Source organism: Elephas maximus, chromosome 12, assembly GCF_024166365.1.
Source record: "Elephas maximus indicus isolate mEleMax1 chromosome 12, mEleMax1 primary haplotype, whole genome shotgun sequence".
Taxonomy (NCBI): domain Eukaryota; kingdom Metazoa; phylum Chordata; class Mammalia; order Proboscidea; family Elephantidae; genus Elephas; species Elephas maximus.
This window is the reverse complement of record NC_064830.1, coordinates 61,632,404-61,658,422: the sequence shown is the minus strand read 5'-3', so window position 1 is coordinate 61,658,422 and position 26,019 is coordinate 61,632,404. Positions and strand designations below refer to the sequence as shown.

General features: G+C 43.6%; 1 protein-coding gene across 1 annotated transcript in view; it reads left to right on the top strand.

Moving 5' to 3' along the window:
* The first annotated feature begins 694 nt into the window (after positions 1-694).
* TRAP1 (TNF receptor associated protein 1) overlaps positions 695-26,019 on the top strand; it is an 83,170-nt gene continuing 57,845 nt past the window's right edge. The window contains exons 1-2 of the mRNA XM_049902894.1: positions 695-823; positions 25,442-25,609. Coding sequence (XP_049758851.1) covers positions 736-823; positions 25,442-25,609 — 256 coding nt within the window. The 5' untranslated portion in view covers positions 695-735. The remainder of the gene's footprint in view (positions 824-25,441; positions 25,610-26,019) is intronic.

Genomic DNA, 26,019 nt, shown 5'->3' with positions numbered 1-26,019 from the left:
GTGTGCCTCAGCGTCGTCTGGAGAACCCGGTTTAAGAAGAGCTGCCTGAGCCCCGCCCCGGGCCAAGAAGGTGTTGGGGAAACTGAATTTTAAGTGGCATCCGGGCTTGAAACCTACGTGAGAAACGAAGGTGTACAACCAGACTCTAACCTCCAGCAGGGCAGGAGTATATGGGGCGAAAGAATTGGAATAAACGAATAAACCCAGTTTTGCTGGCTGGGGAGGTTACCGAATTCATGTTTTGGTCTAAACAAGACTTGAATTCTCCTTTTAGGTATGTGGCGTGCCTTAGTTCAGAAGAGACGGGCTTCCAGCAGTCTAGACAGGTGGCCCGGGGTTTATAGAGATGACGGGACCCTTCAATGCTCCTTACCGAGCGCCGCCTTCGCCCGCCCCCCCAGATGGTACTATTATCTGCCCCTTTTTAGGGGCAGAGAAACTAAGACCCAGCTGGCAAGCGTGTGCCTAAGGAACTCAGCCCATCTACCCCAGCTCTGCGCGCACGGCCCGTCGCCCTTGACAATGCGACACAAGGTCACGGGAGTCCCGCCCCCAGGCCCGACGGACCCCGCGCCACGGAGACCTCGCAGGGACGCCCCCACCGCCTGCGCAGGCTACTGGCCGGGCAGCCCGGCGCGTTCCGTGACGTCACAGAGCCGCGTCCCAAGGGAGGCCCGCTCCGCCGGCCCCGCCCCCTCGGCGTGCGGCTGCGCGAGGCGCTCGGGGAGGACAGACATGGCGCGTGAGCTGCGGTCGCTGCTGCTGTGGGGTATTCGCCTCCGGACTCAGCTGCAGGCGCCGGCGCTGGGGGCCTTCCGGAGAGGTGAGGGGCGGTGCCAGGAGGCAGTGGGTGAGGGCGAGCGGCGCCCCCTCAGGGGCTCCGTGAGGGACGCTGTGACAGCACCTGGTTCACTAGGGGTGCGAAGACAAGCGAGGCAGTTTGTGCAGAAGGCGGACGCAGTGGCGTGTGGTGAGCGCTCAACACGGCTTGGGCTCATTTTGCTTGTCCTCAGCTCCGGTGCTGCCGGGGCTTTCTTCCACGGAGTAACGCGGTCGAGTCCCCCGGGCGCTGCGTTCGCTCCCAGGATAGGCTTCCCCAGCTCAGCGCCTCTTCCCACCCTCGCCCCCTCGACTTAGGGGCGGGCTTCGGGTTGGGGGCGGTGGAGGCTCGGAGGGACCGCGGTCTCGTGCCTCCGGGAGCTGCCAGTCTGGTCAGGAGTAGCAGGCAGTACACAAGCAAGTGAAGTGTGCGGAGAGTGAAGGTATAGAGGGGTGCACGTGTGGGCTGGGATCTTCTTTAACGAGGTGATTTGTCGATCGCCAGGCCTTTCTTCAAAGGTGCTTCTGGGTGGGCGTTTAAGTCCCCTTAATTATGCTTTTATTCCTCTCCTCCCCGCGTTGTTTTATACAGGAGTCATGCGTAAACAATTAATGCATTGGTTCATTTGACAAATACCGGAGTGCTTACTCTGTGTCCTTCGGGCGTTCAAGTTTGGGAGACTGGACAGTGACCACACCTTCAAGGGTCACTCCGAGCCTCTTGGAGGTGATGACTCTGACTCGTTGACCTCTTTATCAGGGCCTAGGATTGGTAGATGTGCAAATCAGGTATTAAAGCTGGATTCTTTCTGATTCGAACCTCTTCTGGTAGTTTGGATTTCTAATAAGCCCTCCCACCCCCAAACAAAAACAAAAACCCATTGCCGTCGAGTCGATTCCGACTCATAGGGACCCTTTAGGACAGTGAAACCACCCCCCTACGATTTCCAAGGAGCTGCTGGTGGATTCTAACTGCTGACCTTTTGGTTAGCAGCCAAACGCTTAACCACTGCACCACCAGGGCTCCTCAGCAAGTTCCCAGGAGTTGCTAATGCTGCTGATTAGGGAGCAGTTCTGGGAACCACTGCTTTAGCAGTGGTTCTCAGAATTTATTATACTTAAGATTACCTGGGGATCTTGTTAAAATCTAGATTCTGGTTCTGTATATCTGGGATGGAAATGCAAATTCTCAGCAAGGGTTTGAACCAGCACAAGCCCTGGTGCAAATAAATGTTGCAGTTGGGGGAAGAATGATCATATGTCACAGTCTCTGCTTTCCCAGTCTCCACCCAGGTGCAACCACGGTTAGGGTTTTTGGGTTCCTTCCAGGCTTTGCGCACTCAGTTGTTGATTGCTGTCGAGTCGATTCCTCTATTCCAGCTCTTGGCACACTCAGTGAATATAAATACACATGTGTATAACTAGTTTTAAAGGAGCCCTGGTGGTGCAATGGTTAATCACTGGGCTGCTAACCGAACAGCTGGTGGTTCAAACCCACCCTGAGCCTAAAGGGGAGAAGGACGTGGTGATCTGCTTCTGTAGAGATTACAGCCTGGGAAACCCTATAGGGCAGTTCTGCTCTCACATGGAGTGGCTGTGAGTTGAAAATCTGGACAGCACCCGACAGCAACATAACTAGTTTTATGTAAAAAGGCTCAAATCTTCTGCATTGACCTGCAGATTTTTTTTTAAAAGCTCCCAGCTGTCTTACATGATCTTTCATGTCAGTATCCGTGAGTCTGTGAGCTTTCCAATGGCTGCGTAGTATTCGGTAGTATGGACATATTCTCATTCACTTCACAGTGCTCTGTTGATGGATGTGATAAAGAATAATTTTGAGTTTTTGTTGTTACAGTGTTACATAGAAAAGGCAAGTGGTTAAATTTTTGTGCACATGTGGTATTTCTGTTCCAGAGTTTGAGTTTTAGAATTGCTGTTTTTGAGCCCACTGTGTTTTAAATGTTAGTTCAAGTTGCTTTCAGATATTCCCATTAACTGGAAATGAGACTTCTGTTTCATGGCATCATCTCCGACACTGAGTGTTATGGTATTTTCCCCCAAAATGATGGCCTTTAAAAAGTATCTTGTGTAATTTGTATTTGCATCGTTACTAGTGAGAATAAGAAATTTTTTCTTTAATGGTAGCAGCCCAGCGGCACCTGAACCCAAGGTCAGCTGCATCTCCAAGAGACTGAAGAAAGACTCCAGAACCAGCGATCATGACATATGGTTTAATTGGGAAGCTTACTTACAGGACCGTGGCTTAGGGCAGCGGCTGGACCAGTTCAGCGCTCCACAACCACCTAGCAAGGGATGCAAGCTTATTATATACCATTCTAGCTGGGACCAAGTCTCATTGTTTTTCTCCCACGCCCTTGGGCAGTCAGTGTTCCCACAGACTTCATGTCCAGGCCCAGATGTTTTCCTTCCTGTTGTTAAGGCATTCCTCGGCCTTGGCTGCTGGCCCAGTCATGCCTCTCTCAGCCTCATACCTTAGCCTGAGCCCATCTGGAATTCATCCCTAGCATGCTTCGGGGAAGAGCGAAGCTGATTACATTAGGAGCGGATGCATATGGCTGAATAGCATTACCCTACAAATGGCATTTGTATATTGTCTGAATTGCATCTTCATATATTTTATACGTTTTTCTATTACCTGAGGTTTTTTTTTTTTAATTAATTTTTATTGTGCTTTAAGTGAAAGTTTGCAAATCAGGTCAGTCTCTCATTCAAAAATTTACATACACCTTGCCATACATTCCTAATTGCTCTGCTTGTAATGAGATAGCACAGTTCTTCCCTCCACTCCCTCTCTTCGTGTCCATTCAGGTAGCTTTTGGCCCCCTCTGCCCTCTCATCTCCCCTCCAGACAGGAGATGCCAACATAGTCTCATGTGTCTGTTTGATCCAAGAAGCTCGTTCTTCACCAGTATCATTTTCCATCCCATAAAAGAAAAAAAAAAAAATTATTCCAGTCTAATCCCTGTCTGAAGAGTTGGCTTTTCGAATGGTTCCTGTCTTGGGCCAACAGAAGGTCTGGGGACCATGGCCTCTGGGGTCCTTCTAGTCCCAGTCTGACCATTAAGTCTCTTACCTGAGTTTTTAATTTTGGTGTTTTGTGGGGTTTTTTTAGCACGATTTTTGACATAACATTATGTTTTAACAGACAACTATGTTACTGGTTTCTTTATTACTGTTACTTGTATCCAACATCTTCCTTTGTTTTTTTTTTTTGGATTTGTTTTGCTTTCCCAGAGTATACCCTGTTTTAGGCCTTTTCCGTTCTCTGTAAGCCGAAGCCTTTTGCTGGAATTTTCTGCCTTGGAAGGGAGAGTTGTAGGGTGGGGTCCGCTGCAGGTGGTGTGGGGTTCCTCGGTTTGTTATAAGGTCAAGCACTTGCAGATTGTGTCATCTTCCTAAAGCAGCTCACCTGGAGCCTGCTGCCAAAGGCCCTGCCTGGCCCAGTCCTCCCCACATCGACTCCTTTATCCAGTTGTTGATGGGTTGTACTTTCCCCACTGTTCTCACTTTGTGTGGAGCCTGTGTACTTAGTTTCTCCCCTCATTGTCCCATGTTGCACCTTCTCGAGGACTCAGGGAGATCTCTGCTATCCAGGGTGTTGTCTTCAGGCTGGGGGGGGGACCAGTTTCTCCCCTGGTGTCTCATGCTGCACCTTCATGAGGACTCAGGTAGATCTCTGCTATCCAGGCTGTTCTCTTCAGGTGAAGGGAGGACCCATTTCTCCCCTCTGTCTCTCATGCTGCACCTTCATGAGGACTCAGTTCTTTTCAGGGTAGAAGGAGGACCAGTTTCTCCCCTCGTGTCTCATACTGCACCTTCACTCTCCCGTCATGTCTCATGCTGCACCTTCACGAGGACTCGGGCAGATGTCTGCTGTCCAGGCTGTTCTCTTCAGAATCGAGGGTAAGAGTTCACTCTCTCACTGAAACAACTAGTTGTCTTGTTAACGTGACAGTGTAGGTTTAGAATTCCTAGCTCCCTAGGACTGTTACCGCAATTTTGCGAGTTAGAACCACCTGCTGCAAATAGCCAATTCTTGAGACAGGGGTGAGGTGGGTAACAAGAGCTTTATTAGATACACCGGTATATGGAGACAGAGGGGAATGATCTCCTAAAGTCGTCTGTCTCACCAGACTACCGATGGGTTCGGGTTTTTAAGGGGAAAGGGGCCATAAGTTTTAGGGACTTGTGGAATGTGTGCTCTCTTTCTTCTGTTTGGTTTTGGTGGTCGTATCTCAAACATGTTGCTCTTTTCCTGCCATTATCCCATCAGCTCAGGGGGTAACTGGCTCCATCCTTCATCTTATTTGACAGGCTTAGATCAATATCGCTTGTTTTCCACAGTCCTAGAGGAAACACTGGTTAACACTTAACCATTTGGGGAGCTAACATCAGGATCTTACTTGGAGGTAGGGATGGGCTAGGGGAGGGAAAGGAGCGAAAGAAGAAGGAAAAAAAAATCGGCTCAGGTGCCATTCAAGATATGGCTGAGCAGCCTGTTTCAGGACCACAGTGGCATGCCCAGTTCTTGCCGTCGATAGAAGCCACGGTGCTTGGGCTTAGGGCCAACCACAGAGACTGAGGAGGTGGGGGGAGGGGACTTCAGCTGTGGGAGGCACATTTAGGATTAGCTGAGTTGTCTGAGCAGTGTGAAAAAGAACCAGCCAACCCAAGTAAAGGCCTTTCTGGCTGCTGTTTGAGTAGCTGACCGGAACTAACACACCTCCAAGTGTTCTATGTTTTGCTGTTCCCTGGCAAGAAGAAAGGAGCCCTCGTTTTGCAGTGGTTAAAGCACTCGCTGCTAACTGAAAATGTTGGTTGTTCGAACCCACCAGCTGCTTCTCGGGAGAGAGATGTGTTAGTCTGCTTCCATAATGATTACAGCCTTGGAACCCCTATGGGGCAATTGTACTCTGTTTTGTAGGATTGCCATAAGTCAGAATTGACTTGACAGCAATGGGTTTGTTTTTGTTTTTTTTTTCACAAGAAGAAAGGGAGTACAGTTTGAAGGAAGGAGGGAGAGAAAGTCAAGTTGATGAGAAAACAGTGTCAGAAAGTAAACATTTCTCACCCCCAAAACGTCAGTAAATGCCAGATCATAACATGACAAACTCGGTGATTTAAATAAAGGAGATGATATTACCGAGACCGGGATGTTTGTGTCCTTGTCTCAAAGCAAGATACCAAGATGTGTAAGCGATCTTTAAAGTGAGTGAAAATGTATCTAAGGCACAGTCAAGTGAAATGCTTTAGATTCCAAGCCAGAGAATGTTCTTGGATTCCATTTTGGTGTCCTAAATGTCGCCAGCTGGAGTTTTTCCTCAACACCATTCTTTTCGGTCTTGATATGGGAGGCTTGCCCTGATAGGCAAGGAAGCTGCTGTTTGCTTAGTCCTCAAAGACTTCCCTGTAGCTCTGTAGCACTGGATAAAGGTAAATTTCAGAAGGTTTATTTCTGGTGCGGCTGGTTATTTCTGCTAAAGCCATTAGAAATTATAGATGTGAAAGCCGTAGCTTGGAGAACCAGTGTCTACTTGGGAGGTCTTGTCATTCCATAAAAAAACCTGTTGCCATCAAGTTGATTCCAGCTCACAATGACTCTATAGAACAGAGTAGAACTGCCCCATAGGATTTCCAAAGCTGTCGAATCGATGACACTGGGCTTTTTTTTTTAATCTTTATGAAAGCAGGGCTGCCACACGTTCTCCCACGGAGTAGATGGTGGATTCGAACTGCTGACCTTTTAATTAGCAGGTGAGTGCTTAACCACTACACCACCAGGGCTCCTTGTGAATGCCTATAGATTAGGTAAATTGAAAGCACATGTAGCTGAGTCATGGGTGTAAGTAATTTTAAAAGAATGGCTCAGCTATTTATTGGCCATATAATCAAGAAACGTGATTGGAATATAATACATTAATTTCGAGATAGCCAAAATGAATACTGTATTTAAAAGGAACAAAGGAACATATAGCATTACCATTAAGAACAAAACAGACGAGTACAACTCTAACGTAACCGGACACTCCAGGTGAGCTGATTGAGCCTGTGAAAGGGAAATTAATGGAGCACATTGCCATTTTAGTTCGCACACCAGTGCCTTATTCCAGCATTTATCAGAAATGGAGTGCCTAAGGGAATTTTCCACGAAGCTTACTTTTAAAGTAGTAAAACATTTCAATTGAAGCATTATGATTAGAAGTCTTCCTAAAAGGCTTGGCATAATCATTAGATGGCTTACAACTGAACCTTCCTTGATGTTTTCAGGGTCACCGTGATGGCTGTGGAAACCCTGGTAGTATAGTGGTTAAGTGCTACAGCTGCTAACCACAAAGGTTGGCAGTTCGAATCCACCGGGTGCTCCTTGGAAACTCTGTGGGGCAGTCCTACTCTGTCCTGTAGGATTGCTATGAGTCGGAATCAACTCGACGGCAACGAGTTTTTTTTTTTTTTTTTTTTTTGGTGATGGCTGTAAGCTTACTGTCTGCTGTTGTAGTACATGGGGTCCCTGAGTGGTGCAAGTGGTTAATGCTCTCGGCTTCTAACCAAAAGGTTGGAGGTTTGAGTCCCCCCAGGGACACCTTGGGAAAAGGGCTGGTGATCTCCTTGGAAGAATCAGCCATTGAAAGCCCCGTGACGCATAGTTCTGCTCTGACAGACATAGGGTCGCTGATTCAGAGTTGACTCACCGGCATTTGGTTTGGTTATAATACCCTGCAAGGCCATTCGGTGTGGAGAATCTTTGCCTGTAAATGTCCTCACGCTGAAACTGCCTTTTGAGTTCTTCTGCCTACTTTTTACTTAGGATTTTTGGTCTCCTTTATCTTGTCAGGCCTCTTTGGAGCTGGGTGCCCTCCCCCTTTACCAGTTTTCGTATGTGGATTGAGAAACTGGATAATAAAGCTTACTGGAGTGTTAACATTTTTTAAAAAAAAGTTTTTGTGTAGGGACACAAATAGTCGTCTATAATTGAAGCTTGGTGTGTGAGTTATATGTCATAAATTTTGACCGTTCAAAGACACCCCCCTTTTTTGTTTTATTGTATTCAAGCAGTTACTGTTTCTTGATAAAAAAAAATCAGTGTAGCTTAGTAGAGAATGCTTAGAACAGGCCCTGAAGCATAAGAAAGTTTAGGAAATAGTGAAAATGTTCGAGAGCTCAGAGGTAAGAACTTAGATACTAAGGTAGAAAGTGAAGAACTTTCTGTCTAGAATATTGACATATTTTAAAAAATTCCTATTTGAGGTAATTACAGAACTTAAGAAACAAAATGGAGAAAATACAGATATGAATGAATAACCTGTGGTATCCAGTGAAAAGTGAGAGAAAAACGAAAACTTATTTGAATAGACTTAGTGAAGAAGAGAATTTCGTGCTTGCCTCCCACTCCCAAAGCAGCTGTCCCATGTTGTCCCCAAGGCATTCTGAATCTGCAGTTGGCTGTGAAAGTGAGGCTTCGTGTTCTGTTGGCATCTCTCCCACCATCTGAGTTAGTGAAGATTAGCTGTGGTTTCAGTTGGAGGGAAATGCCCAAGTGGGGGGCCTTCCATCAGGGGAATGTTGATGGGGTGGAGCTGTGCCAGCCAGGGCCTGCCCAGCCCCTTCTTCCCTGCACCTGAGCTCACTGAATACCTGCAAGCACAGCTCTAAGTCAGCGCTTAAACTCTTTGAGGAGGGTTTAAGGAGATGCCCACATCTCAGCACTTGGTTTAAGTCTACCCTGCTTCTTTCACCGCAGCCCTTGATCTTAAACCTTGATTCTCTCCACACTGGGCTTTTCCATGTTCCTGAAATCCACGTGGAACGCGAGCCTGTCTGGGTAGTGTGCCTTATGCCAGGCTCCCCAGAACTGGAGCCTACTGGCTTATTCACTCTCACACAAGGGTACACGAGTCACATCCCAGCAGGCTCTTCAAGGTCAGTTGTTCCATGGAATCCTGGTGGTGTCTTCTGCTTCTGGGCCCTCCACTTTGTTCTGGGTCTGTCGCTCTGAATAGCCCATGCCTGGAGATTAACTCTCTCTGCCCCCTTACTGGACTTTCCTTAGTGTTGGGACCTCCAGAAGCTGGCTCCGCTTGCTGCTCTGGACGCCTCCCCGGAACCTACAGTTGGCTCTCCAGTGCTGGCCCACCCTATTCCTTGGGGTGGCTACTCCAGGGCTGCTTCTGCCTGGTTAGCACTCAGCTGCTAACTGAAAGTTCAGCGGTTCAAATCCACCAGCCACTGTTCAGGAGAAAGATGTGGCAGTCCGCCTCTGTAGAGATTACAGCCTTGGAAGCCCTCTGGGGCAGTTCTGCTCTGTCCTATAGGGTTGCTATGAATTGGAATCGACTCATTGGCAATGGGTATCTCACATAGGGTTCCCAAAATTTTCTCCCAGTCTGTAGGTTGTCTTTTCACTTTGTTGATAAAGTCCTTTGGTGTACAAAAGTATTTAATTTTTATGAAGTCTCGTCTAACTATTTTGTCTTTAGCTGCTTGAGCTTTTGTTACCATATCTGATAATTTACCTTTAAACACTAGATGGTATATTTTCTTTATTGTGGGTATTAATCCTTTGTCAATTGATACATGTTACAAATACGTTCTTTCAGTTTGTGGCTCATCACTTCACTGTTTATGGTAGTTTTTTTGGGTTTTCATTTTTTTTGGGGGGGTAAACAACTTGTCAATTTTAATGAAGTCAAAAATTTATCTGTCTTTTCCTTTATGATTAACTCCAAGAATTGGCTATCTATGGCCCATGGGCCAGATCACCTGTTTTTATAAAGTTGTATTGGAACATAGCCCTGCCCGTTTATTTGCATATTGTCTGTCATTGCTTTCCTGCTACAATGGCAGAGGTGTCTAGTTGCACCAGAGACCACGTGGCCCACAAAGCCCGAAATATTTACTACCTGGCCCTTTACAAAAGAAGCTCTTCAACCTGTGATTTACCCCAAGATCATAAAGATCACCTGCACTTCTAAAAGCTTTCCTTGACACGCTTCTATCAAGCAGGAGTGTGAGCCTCTTCTCATTGCTGGTAAACTTCCTGGTGGGTATCCTTTTCTCAGAACAGTTGAAATTGAAAATCTGTGGGGGCCAGTTACCCCTTCTTTATGGTCTCTCCAAGGGTCCGTGTTTATCTCTCACTTTAGCTTTGGGCAGATTGAAATAAAGTCTTCAACTCTGCACCGTCTGTGACTTGTAACAAGTTTCATTGATGAACTTTGACCAAGCTTAGCTTCTAAGACCTCAAATGAACTGCTAATATTCTCTTGAATTAACCTTGCATTAATAGTAGCTTCTAGCCACACTTGAAAAAATTTTCAATTTCACCACTTACTTTTCTTTGTCTTCTCTTGATGAATGAATGTCAGCCCGGACTTGGCACTGTCATTTCTCATATGTTGCAAGTCTCACTCATTGTCCTTCAGAACCATTCCTGTTGTCAGATGAGTTATCTTGTATGCACTTACAATGCTTGTTTTCTCGCTGCTTTTTTTTCTCCTTCCTCCTTTTGTAGTTACAGCCTTGTTTCCATGTATACCTCTTTGTTGTACATTTCCACTGCTTTTGTATGTACCAGACATCCCAAGGTAAATACCTCAAAACTAAACACAAAAGCTAACTGAAACTCTGTAAAAGAGAGTTGCAGACTAGCGACCCACAGGCTAATTGTGATGTATAAATGAGTTTTGTTGGGCCCAAACTCTTTAAAATTATTTGCAGACCTTTAAAATTGGAAAATTTCACATAAATCTTTGATTTTCTTACTTTTGAAAAATTAAAAATTCTGTGTATCTTGTCCTACCTTTCACAGTGACAACAGTCTTGGAATGTAGTGGCAGCAGTGCCTCCTGTAGATGGGGTGTGCACTCTCCAGTTTGCTCCAGTCCCCACTGCTCCCTGCTGACCCTCGATACTGAGCCCCGGTCAGTGCCATTTCTTTTGCTGTTATTTTTTTGTATAGCAAATTACAGTAATTGATTTTCTAGTGTTAAACCAACCATGCATTCCTGGAATAAACTCTACTTGGTCATGATGTAGTATCATTTTTATATATTACTAGATTTTATTTGATAGTATTTTATTAAGAGCCTCTGTGTCTGTGTTCATGAGGTTATTGGTCTATTGTGTGTGTGTGTTTGTGTGCAATGTCTTTGTCAGTTATAACTTTGAGTTACGCTGTCCTCATAAAACTTGTGGGGGAAATAATCCCTCTTTTTCTATTTCTGAGGAGCCCCAGTGGCACAGTTGTTAAGACCTTGGCTGCTAACCAAAGGGTTAGCAGTTCAAATCCACCAGCCACTTCTTGGAAACCCTGTGGGGCAGTTCTACTCTGCCCTGTAGGGTTGCTATGAGTCGGAATTGACTTGAAGGCAATAGGTTTGTTTTTTTGGTTTTCTGTTTTTGAAACAGTTTATATGTGATTGGTGTTGTTTCTTATGTTTGGTAGAATTCAGTGAAACTGGCTGGTCCCGGAATTTTATTTGTGGAAAGGTTTCTGAGAAGAAATTCACTTTCTTAAGTATAAGCCAATTCAGTGTTCTTTTTCATCCCCTGTCACTTTTGCTAAGTTTCATTTTTTTTCCAAGGAATTTGTTTATTTTCATCTAAGCTGTCAAATTTCTTGGCATAAAGTTGTTAATTAAAATAAATAAATAAATAAATAAACAACCAAACCCATTGCCGTTGGGTCGATTCCGACTCAGAGCAACCTTATAGGACAGAGTAGAGCTGCCTGGTGGGATTTCCTAAGCTGTAATCTTTATGGAAGCAAATTGCCACATCTTTCTCTCTTGAAGCAGCTGGTGCGTTTGAACCACCAACCTTTCAGTTAGCAGCTGAATGCTTAACCACTGAGCTACCAGGGCTCCTGAAGTTGTTCAGAGTGTTCCCTTATTTTTTAAATGTCTGTAGGATTTGTAGTGATAACACCACATTCATTCCTGATGTTGGTAATTGATATCTTCTCTTTTCTTCTTGATCAGTTTTGCTAGTGGTTTATCAATTTTTTTTTTTTAATGTTTTTAAAGAATCGACTTTGGTTTTGTTAATTTTCTCCATGTGCCTGTTTTCTATTTCAGTGATGTTTGTCTTTGCCGTTTTCTCCCTCATACTTTCTTTGATTTGACTTCGCGCTTTTCCTAAGGTGAAACCTTAGGGCACTGATTTTTTAGATTTTTCTTTTCTAATGCAGTCATTTAAAGCTATAAATTTCCTTCTGCGTTCTGCTCTACGACTTTTTAATATATAGCATTTCATGGTTTTTAATATGTTGTATTTTCATTCAGTTTGACTGTTTACTAATTTCCTTTTTGGCTTCATATCTGACCCATGGATCATTTAGAATGTGTTGTTTAATTTCCAAATACTCGGGGTTTTCCTAGATATCTTATTATTAATTCTAACTTAATTCCCTTGTGGTCAGAGAACTTGTGCTGTGATTTCAGTCTTTTTAAATTTATCGAGACTTGTTTTGTGGCCTAGCTTATGATGATCTGTCTTGGTGAATGAATGTACCTTGTGCACTTGAAAAAAATGTGAGGAATTCTGTAAATATCCATTAAGTCGAAGTGTTTCATAGTGTAGTTCAGATCATCTATGTTTTAATTTTTTTCTTTGTATAGTTCTGTCACTTGTTGAGAGAGGGTTGTTAAAATTTCTGATGATTGTAGAGTTGTCTTTTACTCTGTATAACTCTGTTAGTTTTTGCTTCAGATATTTTGAAGCTCTGTTATTAGGTACATACAGATTTGTGATTAAGTTTTTCTGAATTGTCCCTTGTATCATTTTGAAATGTCTTCCTTTTTCTCTAGAAATACTTTTTATTTTGATGTCTATTTTATTTGATAGTAATATAGCCACTCCAGCCTCCTTATGCTTTCTTTTCTGCATGGGATATCTTTTTCCATCCATTTACTATCTACCTATTTCTTTATATTTAAAGTATTTTGTAGACAGCATATAATCAACTCTACCTTTGCTGTATAAATGGATGATTTAGTCCATTAACACAAAATGTAATTTTTTTTTAATTTTTATTGTGACAAAATGTAATTTTTGATGTAGTTGAGTTCATCTCTACTATTGTATTGTTTGTTTTTAATTTGGCCCAACTCTCTCTCTTTTTTAAAACTCTAGTTCATTTCCTGCCTTCTGGATCCAGTAAATATTTTTTGCAAATTCCATTTTATGCACCTAATTTTTTTTTAGCTATGTCTCTTTGCTTTTTTTTTTTTTAATTGGTTGCTTTGGGGATTGCAGTATAGATTTTCAGCCTATTTTAGAGTTATTGATGTATTAATGTACTTTATATAAAATGTAAAAACTTTGCAACTATGTCCCAGAAAAAACCCAGTGCCCTTGAGTCAATTCCGACTCATAGCGACCCTATAGTACGTGCATTCTTTTCCCCTGACCCAGGCCTTTATGTTATATTGTCATATATATGACATGTACACATGTTATAAACTCAGTGAGACAGTACTTTAATTTATGCTTTAAACTGTCATATATATTTTAAAGAAATTAAGAGAAAAGCACTTTTGTATTTACCTCAAGGTACCATTTCCCACGCTCGGCACTCCTTCCTAGAGATCCAGGTTTCCATCTGACGTTTCTATTCAGCCTGAAGAGCTGGAGCATTTCTATCTTTTTTTACTTATTTAATCCACTATATCCAGAATATTTTGTTTCAACATGTAATCAATATAAAATTATTAACAAGATGTTTTACATGCTTTTTTTTTGCGTGCACAGGGTCTCCCAAACTCTGTATATTTTGCCCTTCCACATCTGAATTCGAATGTTACATTTACAGCGGAATTATTTGACCTCTATTTAGATTTTTGATAAAATCTACATTTGAAAAGGTAAATTCACATGGCCGAGTTAACCCAAACATAGCTAAAAGTTTTTTTTTTTTTTAATTTAGATGAAGGTTTATAGAACAAACTAGCTTCGCATTAAACAGTCATAGACATTCTGTTTTATGAAATTGGTTATCAACCCCACAAAGTGTTAACACTCTCCCTTCTCAACCTTGGGTTCCCTATTACCAGCTTTCCTGTCCCCTCCTGCCTTTCAGTCCTTGCCACTGGGCTGGTGTGCCCCTTTAGTCTCGTTTTGTTTTATGGGCCTGTCTAATCTTTGGATGAAGGATGAACCTCAGGAGTGACCTCATTATTGAGCTAAAAGGATGTCTGGGGGCCATACTCTTGGGATTTCTTCAGTGTCTGTCAGGCCAGTAAGCCTGGTCTTTTTTTTGAGTTAGGATTTTGTTCTAGATTTTTCTCCAGCTCTATCTGGGACCCTGTATTGTAATCGCTATCAGAGGAGTCAGTGGTGGTACACCATCTAGTTATACTGGAAAGTTTCCGAGGAGCAGCTGGTGCATTCAAACTGCCAACTTCTTGGTTAGTAGCCAAGCTCTTAACCACTGAGCTGTCAGGGCTCCTGGGACATTTCTTGTAGTGCAGCTTTGCTATTTATCTAAGACTTTACATATGTCATGCCACTGTCTTCTGGCCTCCCATAATTTCTATGAAAAGTTATCATTGTTCTCCCATGTAAAATCTTTCCTCTTTGGTTTTCAGTGTTTGACTATGATGTGCCTAAATGTATTTTTATATATGTTTAGTGGTTCACTGAGTTTCTTGAATCTGTAAATTTACATCTTTGGTCAAATTTGGGCAACTTTCAGTCATTATTTCTTCAAATATTTTCTTTTGCCCCGTACTCTTTTTCTTCCCTTTCTGGGACTCCAGTTACACACATGTTATACTTTTTTATAATGTCTCAGAGATCCCTGAATCTCTCTTCATTTGATTATTAATCCTTCTTTTTTTTTTTTTTTTTTGTCTCTGTTTTCCGACTGGATGCTTTCTATTGATCTATCTGTAAGTTCATATACTCTTTCCTCTGACATCTTCAATCTGTTGTTAAACCTTTCTAGTTTTTGTTGTTGTTCTTAATTTCAGATGTTGTTGTGTGCTGTCCAGTTGCTTTTTATTAAAATTGTCCATGGGGTTTCCTTGGCTTTTATTTTTATGAGAGTAGATTGCCAGGTCTTTTCTGTTGCAGAGCTTCTGGTGGGTTCAAACTGCCAACCTTTCAATTAGCAGCTGAGCACTTAACCACTGCACCATCAAGGCTCCTTCAATTTCAGATATAGTAGTTTTTATTTCTGGAATTTCCATTTGCTTCTTTTATTATAGTTTGTTTCTGAGAGTTCCCATCTTTGCTTTCATTTCAAGCATATTTTACTTTGTCAGTGAGCATTGCTATAGCAGCCATTTTTAAAACTTGTTTCCTGATTCCAATATCTAATCTTCTTGGGATTAGCCTCCATTGCTAGTTGCTTTTCTTAAGCATGGATCATATTTTTTTGTTTCTCTCTATGTCCACTAATTTTGGGTTGTATCCTGGACATTGTGAATGTTATCTGTGTATTCTCTGGATTCTCTTATATTCCTCTGAAGAGTAGTTGTTTTTATTGGGTTTTTTTTTTTTCTTTCTGTTTTTTTTTTTTTAATTAATTTTTATTGTGCTTTAAGTGAAAGCTTACAAATCCAGTCAGTCACTCATATAAAAATTTATACGCACCTTGATATACACTCCTAATTGCTCTCCCAGCAATGAGACAGCACACCCCTCCCCTCCACTCTCTCTTCTCATGTCCATTTGGACAGCTCCATCCCCCTCTGCCCTCTCATCTCCCCTCCAGACAGGAGATGCCAACACAGTCTCATGTGTCTACTTGATCCAAGAAGTCTGTTCTTTACCACTAACATTTTCCATCTCATATTCTGGTCCAATCTCTGTCTGAAGAGTTGGCTTTTGGAATGGTTCCTGTCTTGGGCTAACAGAAGGTCTGGGGACCATGACCTCTGGGGTCCTTCTAGTCCCAGTCTGACCATTAAGTCTGGTATTTTTACGAGAATTTGGAATCTGCATCCTACTGCTTTCCTGCTCCCTCATTCGACTGTGTGGATCATAACAAATTATGGATAACATTGCGAAGAATGGGAATTCCAGACCACTTAATTGTGCTTATGAGGAACCTGTACATAGATCAAAAGGCAGTTGTTCAGCCAGAACAAGGGGATACTGATTGGTTTAAAGTCAGCAAAGGTGTGTGTTAGGGTTGTATCCTTTCATTATACCTAGTCAATTTGTATGCTGAGCAAATAATCTGAAAAGCTGGACTATATGAAGGAGAATGGGGCATAAGGATTGGAGAAAGACTCATTAACAACCTGGGTTATACAGATGACACCACCTTGCTTGCTGAAAGTGAAGAGAAGTTGAAGCACTTACTAATGAAGAGCAAAGACCACAGCCTTCAGTATGGATTATACCTCAACATAAAGAAAACAAAAACCTCACAACTGGCCCTATAAGCAACATCATAATAAACAGAGAAAAGATTGAAGTTGTCAAGGATTTCATTTTAGTTGGATCCACAATCAACAGCCATGGAAGCAGCAGTCAGGAAATGAAAAGTTGCCTTGCATTGGGCAAATCTGCTGCAAAGGACCTCTTTAAAGTGTTGAAAACCAAAGATGTCACCTTGAAGACTAAGGTGTGCCTGACCCAAGCCATGGTATTTTTAATTGCATCATATGCATGTGAAAAATGGACGGTGAGTAAGGAAGACCGAAGAAGAATTGACGCCTTCGAATTGTGGTGTTGGCGAAGAATATGGACTGCCAAAAGAACGAACAAATCTGTCTTGGGAGAAGTACAGCCAGAATGCTCCTTGGAAGCAAGAATGGCGAGACTGCATTTTACATACATTGGACATGTCAGGAGGGATCAGTCCCCTGGAGGCGGACATCATGCTTGATAAAGTGCAGGGTCAGCGGAAAAGAGGAAAACTCTCAATGAGATGTATTGACATAATGGCTGCAACAGTGGGCTTAAGCATAACGATTGTGAGCACGGTGCAGGACTGGGCAGTGTTTCATTCTGTGGTAGGCACGGCTGCTATGAGTTGGAATCGACTAACAACAATTCACAGAATTTGGGATCCCCCTTGTCTCTCTCCTTGCTGGGAGCCTCCCTTCATTTTCCAGCATCAGTGGTTGCCCCAAGCTCTCCCCTGGTTCTTCAGGCCAGAAAAAGTATGTATTTCCTCTTGGAGTTTTAGCTACCCTTCATTGAGTTAATTTCAACTCACCCTCATCCTCTACTGCCCCCTCCTCCCTCCTCTGCCTGCTTTTCTTTATTCTCCAGAGCCTTCAGTTCCTACCTAGCTCATGGTTGGACGATGAGGGAGGGTTGGTGTGGTGGGATGCTGCTCAGTCATACTGAAGTGACACCGTGTAGCAGCTTTAAGATGAAAAGTGAGATATTTCTTATACCTATCACACATAGGAAAATGGGAGATTGTCTGATAGGGATATGTACTTCCAGAAAAACAGTAAGCATATTTCTCACAGCTTAAAATACTAGTGTTTCTGTATGTCAAGAGCGTAATTTATAAGATGGCATTGTGAAACAAGCTGATATATAGAAAAGATATGTGATTTAAAAAAAAGAGCTACAATACTCGGTATGATTGTCCTCATCTGCCTTCCTCCTGTGGCCCCTGTAGGCAGTTGCTTTTTAAATTCCTGCGAACTAGGCAAACCTGGTCTTGCAGAACCACTAATGCCACCTGTTGACTGAGAGCATGTGCTTCCGCTTGAGTGTACTGATGTTTGCATTTGTGAAAAGTTGAACGTTTGTAAAGAGAGCAGCTTCCGTATTCGATGTTTTGGCATACAAAGGAGTATGGAAGTTCTTGCCTTCAAAGAGTTTGATACTAAGAAATACAAGCTAGCTCCTGCCCTAATCTGGTGAGATAAGATATGTTGTTGTTGGGTGCCATCAAGTCGATTCTGACTCCTAACAAGTAGAGAGAGGAACTACTTTTTGTGACAGAGTAGACCTGCCCCACAGGGTTTCCTAGGCTGTAATCTTCATGGGAGTAGAATACCAGCTCTTTCTCCTGTGGAGCAGCTGAGTGGGGTTGAACTACCAACCTTTTGGTTAGCAGCTGAGCGTGTTTTGCCACCAGGGCTCCTTGAGATAAGTTATACATTAGCAAAATATTAATAGTAGAAGAAATGCCACAAGCCAGCATAGAATGGCAATTTTAAATGAGCAGCTTGGAAAATCAGTGTTATAAATCCACGGTAGGGAGAGGTTACTGTGAACTACAGGGATCAGGGAGGCCCTGGTGGAAGAGAGGGCTGCAAGCTGGGTCCTGAAGCAGTTCAGATGGAGAGAAGGGGTGTGGATGTTGGTAGGGGAAAGAGAATGTGCACTGGCCATTGTGTGTGTGTGTGCATGGGCGCATGTGTACATGCTCGTGTTTGTGGTGTCAGACTCAAGCTATCAGTGCTTCCCATTTTGTGGGACCCTAAACCACTGAATAGTTTGACAGTAAGACACCGTAGCCTGGCATTGAGGTTTGTGGTTTTTCTTTTAGGGTGTGGGGGAAACATGAAGACAGATACTGTGTAGATAGTGTGTTTGGTCTCTGGTTCAGGCAGATTTATTGCACCACTGGTTGGAGTTCTGTTAACCTGAAGTCAAATCTACTCTTAATGGTGCTGTGGATTAATGCAATCTTGGAATTATGATGGAAAGTGTTGAAGTGCTGGTTGGAACTGTGGACTGTTCTTTTTTTCCTTTCCTAACACCGAGGACTTATATTTGCTATCATCATACACAGCATATTAAGTCCTTTCAAAAATATTCTGTGTATTAAGTGGGGGGAAAACATAAAAGGCTAGGGAAAATGAAACATGGAAAAACTGGGTTTTCATCTTAGAGTGAAGAGAGCCTTTACAAACAAAAGGCTAATTTCTTTCATATATAAAAAGCTCCTACAAATCAGTAAGAAAAAGATTAAAAATGCAATAGAAAAATGGTCAGAGGATCGCAACAGTCCAATAACATAAAAGGAAAGAGAAAACAATTTAAAATATGGAAAGGTGCCCAATCTTGCTCATAAAAAGAGAAATGTAAATGCAAACTCCAGTGAAATTTTTACCTAACTGATGGGCAAAAATCCAAAAGTTTAATATCAGTAATACTGTCTTGGCAGGAGTGTAGAGTGACATATACTCTCATATGTTGTTGGAAATGTAAACTGACACAGTCTCTGTGGAGGGTAATTTGGCAACATCTCTGGGTTTATGGGAGAAAGACCTAGCGATCTGCTTCCATAAAGATTGTTGTTGTGTTGTTATTAGGTGTCGTTGAGTCGGTTCTTCCTCTTAGCAACCCTGCGTACAACAGAACGAAACACTGCCTGGTTGTGCGCCATCCTCACAATCCTTGATGTGTTTAAGCCCATTGTTGCAGCCACTGTGTCTGTCCGTCTTGTTGAGGGACTTCCTCTTTTTCGCTGACCCTCTACCACTGTAAAGATTACAACCTAGGAAACCATAGAGGGCAGTTCTACTTTGTCACATGGGGTTCCTATGAGTCGAAATTGACTCAATAGCATCTAACAACAGTTAAAAATGGACTTAACCCTGGACCCTGCGATTCTATTTCTGGATATATACTCATGCATAAATGAAATGACATATGTACAAGAATAGTCATTGGAGTATTTTTACTTCTGAAACTTTTATTTTGAAATAATTGAATACTTAAGGGAAGTTGCAAAAATAATACGGAGTTCCCTTACTCTTCACCTAGTTTTCCCGAGGCTACAAATGTTGAAAACTGGAAGTTAACACCGATATAGTGCTATTAGGTTATCTACGGATCTTACTGAATTTAACCAGCTTTCTCCCACCTGCCCTTTGTCTGGTCCAGCACCCAGTTCAGGACCCACTTTGCATTTCGTCATCGTGCCTCCTTCCCTCTGTGACAGCTCCTCAGTCAGTCGCCTTTGCTCTTTCAGGACTGGACGCTTTTGAAGAGCGCTGGCTGGGTGTTTGGTAGAATGCCCCTCACTTTGGGCTTGTCTGACATCTTCTCGAGGTTAGATTGAGATGCATTTTTGGCCAGAGTCTCTTAGAAGGGATGCCCTGCCCTCTCGTGGCATCAGGAGTTACGTGGTGTTGATATACAGTGAACCTGTGAGAGCCGGACCTGGTCGGGACTGCCTTGTTTTTCTGGATCTTGCAAGTTTCCCACCCTGGACAGGGTGCAGTCTTAGCACTTTCTGTCACTCATTTTAGTGGAAAATATTTGAGTTCTCCTTCTCTGACAGGTTTCTGCCTTATACAGGTTCCCGCTTTCACAGGTTTTACTGTATCTTACTCCTGATGAGGTTAACTGTGATCACTGAATTAGGGGGTGTCTGCCAGCTTTGTCCACAATAAAGTTACTGTTCTTCCCTTTGAAGTTAATAAGTATTTTGTGGGGGTGCTGTGAGATTATGCATTCTGTTTCTCACCGTTCCTTAAACATCTATCCATAATTCATGGCTGCCGGTTACTGCTGTGGTGTTTTCCTACTGGGGGTTTTCTGTTTCCATCATTGCTTGTACATATATATCAATATAGACTAATATTTATTTTATTTGCTGGCTTATAACTCATTCTATCATTATTTTGTTGCCCAAACTGTACTAGATTTTGCCATTTGGAGCACCTTCAAGTTGGATCCTATGTTCTTCTGATGCACCCCCATCATTTCTGAGAACGTCCTTACTTTTTGGCCCTAGAAGGCGTTCCAGGTTCATCTTGTACATTCTCCAAAGAGGTCTGGTTCCTTTTATTGGAGAATGGTATTTAAAAACCAAGATAAGGGTGCTGAGGGGTGTGACCAGCCATCCCAGTTTGCCTGGGACTGAGGTGTTTCCCAGGACGTGGGGCTATCAAGTGCCAAACTGGGACAGTTAGTTGCTTAGAGTAATGTTAGGTGTGTTTACGGTTACTGTGTGGTTGCTTCTAGGCCTTCTTAGCAGGCAAAGCTAGGAGACGTATACATATATACTCACTCTCACATACACACACACTTCAGTGTTTATTACTAAATCCAATGATTGGTGGATGGATGATTAATAAAAACTAGCTCTCTAGTTTATATACATAAAAAGTATATCTCTACTATATATATATATCAAATCTAATATCTATATTTATCTACAGGAGCCCTGGTAGCACAGTGGTTAAAGCACCGGGATGCTAACTGAAAGGTCGGCAGTTGGAACCCACCAGCCACTCCATGGGAGAATGATGTGGCAGTCTGATTCTGTAAAGATAACATCCTTGGAAACCCTATGAGGCAGTTCTCCTCTGTCCTGCAGGGTTGCTGAGTCATAATCAACTCGACTGCAGTGGGTTTGGTTGAAAAAAAAAAAAGAACCAAACCAAATTGCTGTCGAGTCGATTCCTACTCATAGAGACCCTGTAGGACAGAGTGGAACTCCCCATAGATTTCCAAGGAGTGGCTGGTGGATTCGAACATCTGACCTTTTGGTTAGCAGCCCAGCTCCCGAGTGCATACTGATACCTCTAACGCCAGTCTCTCCTTTCCTTATTTGTTACTCTTCAATAGTGAGAAACCTAGACTCTCCTTATCAACAATATACTTATTTGCTGGATCTTAGTATATACATAATATATACATTTTCATGCCTTCGAATTATGGTGTTGGCAAAGAATTAATGAATATACCATGGACTGCCAGAAGAATGAACAAATCTGTCTTGAAAGAAGTAGAGACAGAAGGCTCCTTAGAAGCAAGGATGGCAAGACTTCGTCTCACATACTTTGGACATGTCAGGAGGGATTAATCCCTGGAGGAGGACACCATGCTTGGTAAAGTAGAGGGTCTGTGAAAAAGAGGAAGACCTTCAATGAGATGGATTGACACAGTGGCTGCACCAGTGGGCTCAAGCATAACAATTGTGGGGATGGCGTAGAACTGGGTAGTGTTTTGTACTATTGTCGCTATGAGTCAGAACCTACCCAATGGCACCTAACAACAAATATATATATAAAGTCATCTCAGAATTGCTAATGCATCCCCCTTTGAAAAACAAACTTACTAACTGGAGTACAGTAACTGTGTGAAGTTCTTGAGGAGAACTTCATAATACTGACAATGCAGTGCCGTCAGAGTGCTGTTTTCCCAAGTTTTCTTAGGTTAGTTCTCTTCTTCCCCATCCCATCAGGGTGGCTGCATTCTTCCCAATACAGTGTGCACGTTTGTTACTGTTTGTGCTTCATTTTGGCTCCTGCACACCAGGGGTGGGGGGTCGGTTATTTATTTTGGGGGGTATGTGAAACACTACCATGGCTCCATGAGTCAAACGTGCAAAAAGGGGTACTCGGGAGGCCACACTCCCCTCATCCCTGACCGGTCCCCATTCTTTTCCATCCTGGTCCCATACCACCTGTAGGTAGCCAGTCTCATTACTGTCTGGTTTATCCTCTCTTTCCTTTGCACCAATTTTCCTATATCCCCTTCTTTTCTTCCATGAAGGGGAGCAAGCAAACAGTACGTAACTCTATCACTTTGGGGCAGTATTTTTAATATTGAAAGACTGGAAACGGTTTAAATGTTCATCAGTTGAGGACTAGTTAGAAACTTGATGGTATATACCCATTCCAGTGGAAGGCTGTGTGTTCATTAAAAAGAATAAGCAGCTCTATAGGCACTAACATGGAAGGATCTCTCAGATGTGGTCTTGATTAAAAATATACATGCGTAGAAGACTGGAAATAAAGAGTACTCAGTCCATAACTCATTCAGATTTCTCTTTCTCTGGGAGCGAGTTAAGACAGGTAGTTTATGGGAGCCTCAAGATACTGAGAGCCCTTAGCCTCTGCAGTTTTCAGTCTTAACCTGAGTTCTGGGTTTTCCTTGGGGTGGGATGGTTTTTGGCCGAGACTGTGATGGAATGCAGCCTGTTCCTCTCTGAAGATGGTGGAACACGAGTGGTACAGAAGGTGGGGAGAAATGGTCAGTTTAGCAAATTCTGCTGCTTCTTTTCAAACAGGATGAATCAGGACTTATTTCAAATAAAATTCCCCAGTATGGAAAACCAGCATTTCTCCTTGAGGATGTGGCATGTTATAAAATGTTGTCAGGGCCTGCAAGCAGTTATTGATTAAGTGCTCACTATGAGTTGGAATTGACGCGACGGCAATGGGTTTGGATTTTTTGGTGCCAGGCTGAGCTAGATGGCATAGGAAGAGGGTGGGAGGATTTCAGGATACAGGTGTGCAGTGTGCAGGTGAGGGCATGAGGGGCAGCAGGGCACAGAGCACAGTCAGCAAGCCAGCTGGCTCAGGCAGAAGGAGATAGATTCTGGAGGTTTGGGAGGCCTCTGCTGCCAGCCTGACGTGCTGTGTGGTCAGGAATTAAAAAAAAAAAAAAAAAAAAAAGTCCCCTGAAACCTGGGGGAATAAGCTGAGCCCAGTGGGAAGATACACTTGTCGTCATTGAAGGAATGGGTTGGAGGGCCCAACACTGCCAGCAGCTGTGAGCTCGTGGCGGTGTGAGGGCTGAAGGACCCGACCAAATAGACGGAGAGGGCCGAGGCCAGGGGAGCTGGAAAAGGGGGCAAGGGGACGTCACTGCTTGGAAGAAGACCCCAGAAGATGACATCACTGTCCTTCCCTGTTACCGGATCAGACATGATGAGGGTGAGTGGGGGGAGCAGAGGGGAGGATTGGACACAGGAATTCCTCATGGGTGGCCAGTGTGTATGAAGCTGCTCACAGAGCCAAGGAGGAGGACTGGACGTGGAGTTCTTCACGGGTGGCCAGTATGTATGAAGCTGCTCACAAAGCCAAGGTGGAGGATGCAGCTGGCCCTCAGCCCTGGGTTTCCTGCTCATCTTTCTTCCAGAGGCTTTCCTTCACTGTTCTTGATTTGAATGTCCACTCATGTCAGGGTATCTAAAGTCGCAGTGTTCTATGGCCCTGTCCTTCAAGGCTAACAGCCTTTCCTCCCTCAGGATGTCACTCCTTTATTTCAGTCCTCCCTGGTTTCCTTTCCCAAGTTCTACAGTACTTTAAAGGAGAAGGTGGTCCCCAACATTTGTGGGGAGCCTGTTTACATCCACAGGGTCTCATTGAATGTGGCCTGGGCATTGTGACAGGGAGGGCCAGGGGAGGCAGCAACAGGGCTCGGGCTCCACTGGGCAGGGGCTTGCCACACTGCATGCTGGGAGCTGGCCTAGGACGGAGCACTGGCCCTGCTGGGGTGTGAGGGTGCGCCAGGGGAGCAAGAGCTTCAGCACTCGGCCCAGCGCAGACATTCATTAAATCTTGTAATAACAAACATTCCTCAATCCCAGAAGAAATCCCCCATGTTTGTTTTTACCCACATGGATAAAGTGAAAGGTGCTGTTAGACCCAGAGAAATACGTACTTAGACTCTTTGGAAATTGAGTCTTTTCTGAGTTGGGGTAGATTGTTTTCAAGGTGTTCTGCTTAGCTATAAAGGCTGGGCTTATGTTATTTATAAATCCAGGACTAAGCCTAACAAATAACCGTGTTTTTATACCTCATAGGAATGTGGAAGTTGGTGTGTTGATTTTAAAAACCATCACCTTATTTCTGGGCATTCTGAATCGTTTCTGTCATTTACACGTCTGCAGGCAAGAGTAGGAAACAGGCAGGTGCAGTTTCTGAAGTGTACAACGTGGTCAACTTTTAGAGGATGTCTAGACTGTTTGAGAATATTAAAGCGTAAAAGTTTGGATCCCTCTTAGGAGAGCAGATATTTTTTCTCCTTTCAGTAAGTTTAACAGTAACTTAGATTATTTTGGGTTCGAGGCATGTTTGAGTTTGGTGGTGGGTTTATACTAGATCTCAGGAGGCCCTGGGTGGTATAAACCGTTAACAAGCTTGATGGCTAACTAAAAGGTTGAGGTTCAAGTGCACTCAGAGGTGCCTTGGAAGAAAAGCTTGGTGATTTACTTTTGCAAAACCCAATGGAGCACAGTTCTGCTCTGACACATATGGGGTCACCATATAGTAACTGGTTTTTATACTAGACCTCATCTGAGGAACATGCTCATGTAGGAAGTGTTTTCAGAAGGGCCTGTCCATCTTCTGCTGCCTTGCCCTTGAGGTTGTGATACACCCCAATATCTTACCATTGTTGTTAGCTGGCATCAAGTCAGCCCTCCTCAGCTCATCATGACCCCATGCACAACGGGGTCAGACCATAGGGTTTTCATTGGCTGATTTTCGGAAGTAGATCATCAGGCCTTTCTTCGTAGTTCATCTTATTCTGGAAGCTCTCCTGAAACCTGTCCGGAATCCTAGCAACACTCTAGCCTCCATTGACAAACAGGTGGTGGCTGTGCATGGGGTGCACTGGCCGGGAATCAAACTCAGGTCTCCTACATGGAAGGTGAGAATTTTACCACTCAACCACTGCTGTCTCACTAACATCTTATACTTGCATAATATTAGTTACATGTGAGGGTATGTTACTGAAACCACACACTGCAACATGCGCTGGCCGTACAATATTCAGTCACTTTTGATTTCTCCTGGGTAAAGTTAGGTCTTCTGAGCAACAGCCTGCCTTAAAGAAAATCCACATTGGTTTTTGCTAGACATACTAGATGTGAGCAACTTAAAGATACTCTGTTTCTGATGTCTGATTGATTCTTTTTGTCTTTTGTCTTTTTTAGAAAAACCAGTTCTGTGTCCTTGGAGGACCACAGTCCAGTCAGAAAGCCCCTGGCGAAACCTGGCTGCAGCTAACGTCCCTAGGGGACGGACGTACGGCACACAGGCTGCTGAAGAGCAGAAGGAGGAGCCCCTACACTCAATCATAAGCAGCACAGAGACCGTGCAGGGTAACTCGAGCTTGGCTGCGGTCTAGTCTGGGACATCTTTCTTGGTTCATTGCTGGCTCACAGGGGAAAGTTTTGAGCTGGAAGCATTGCTGATCTGATAGAGCCCCCTCCTCACTCCAGAATTATGCAGGTCTTGGTGATAGGGTGATCCCCAAAATGATGGGTCTTCCATTTCCGTCTTAGCCAGGAACTTTGACTTCCATCCCAGTGTGTCTTACACCCCCTGGTGGTCGCCTGTGAGATCGCAGTGTGGTGCCCCGTCTCCAGCAGTGATTCATGGCACATCTGCTAGCAATCAGCCTTGGCCCAGCTGGACAGGATCAAATTCCCATTCTTGAGAAGCACAGAGCAGCCATCTGCAGAGCCAGTTCTGACATGGCTCCACTGCTGGTTTCCAGTGAGACAACCAG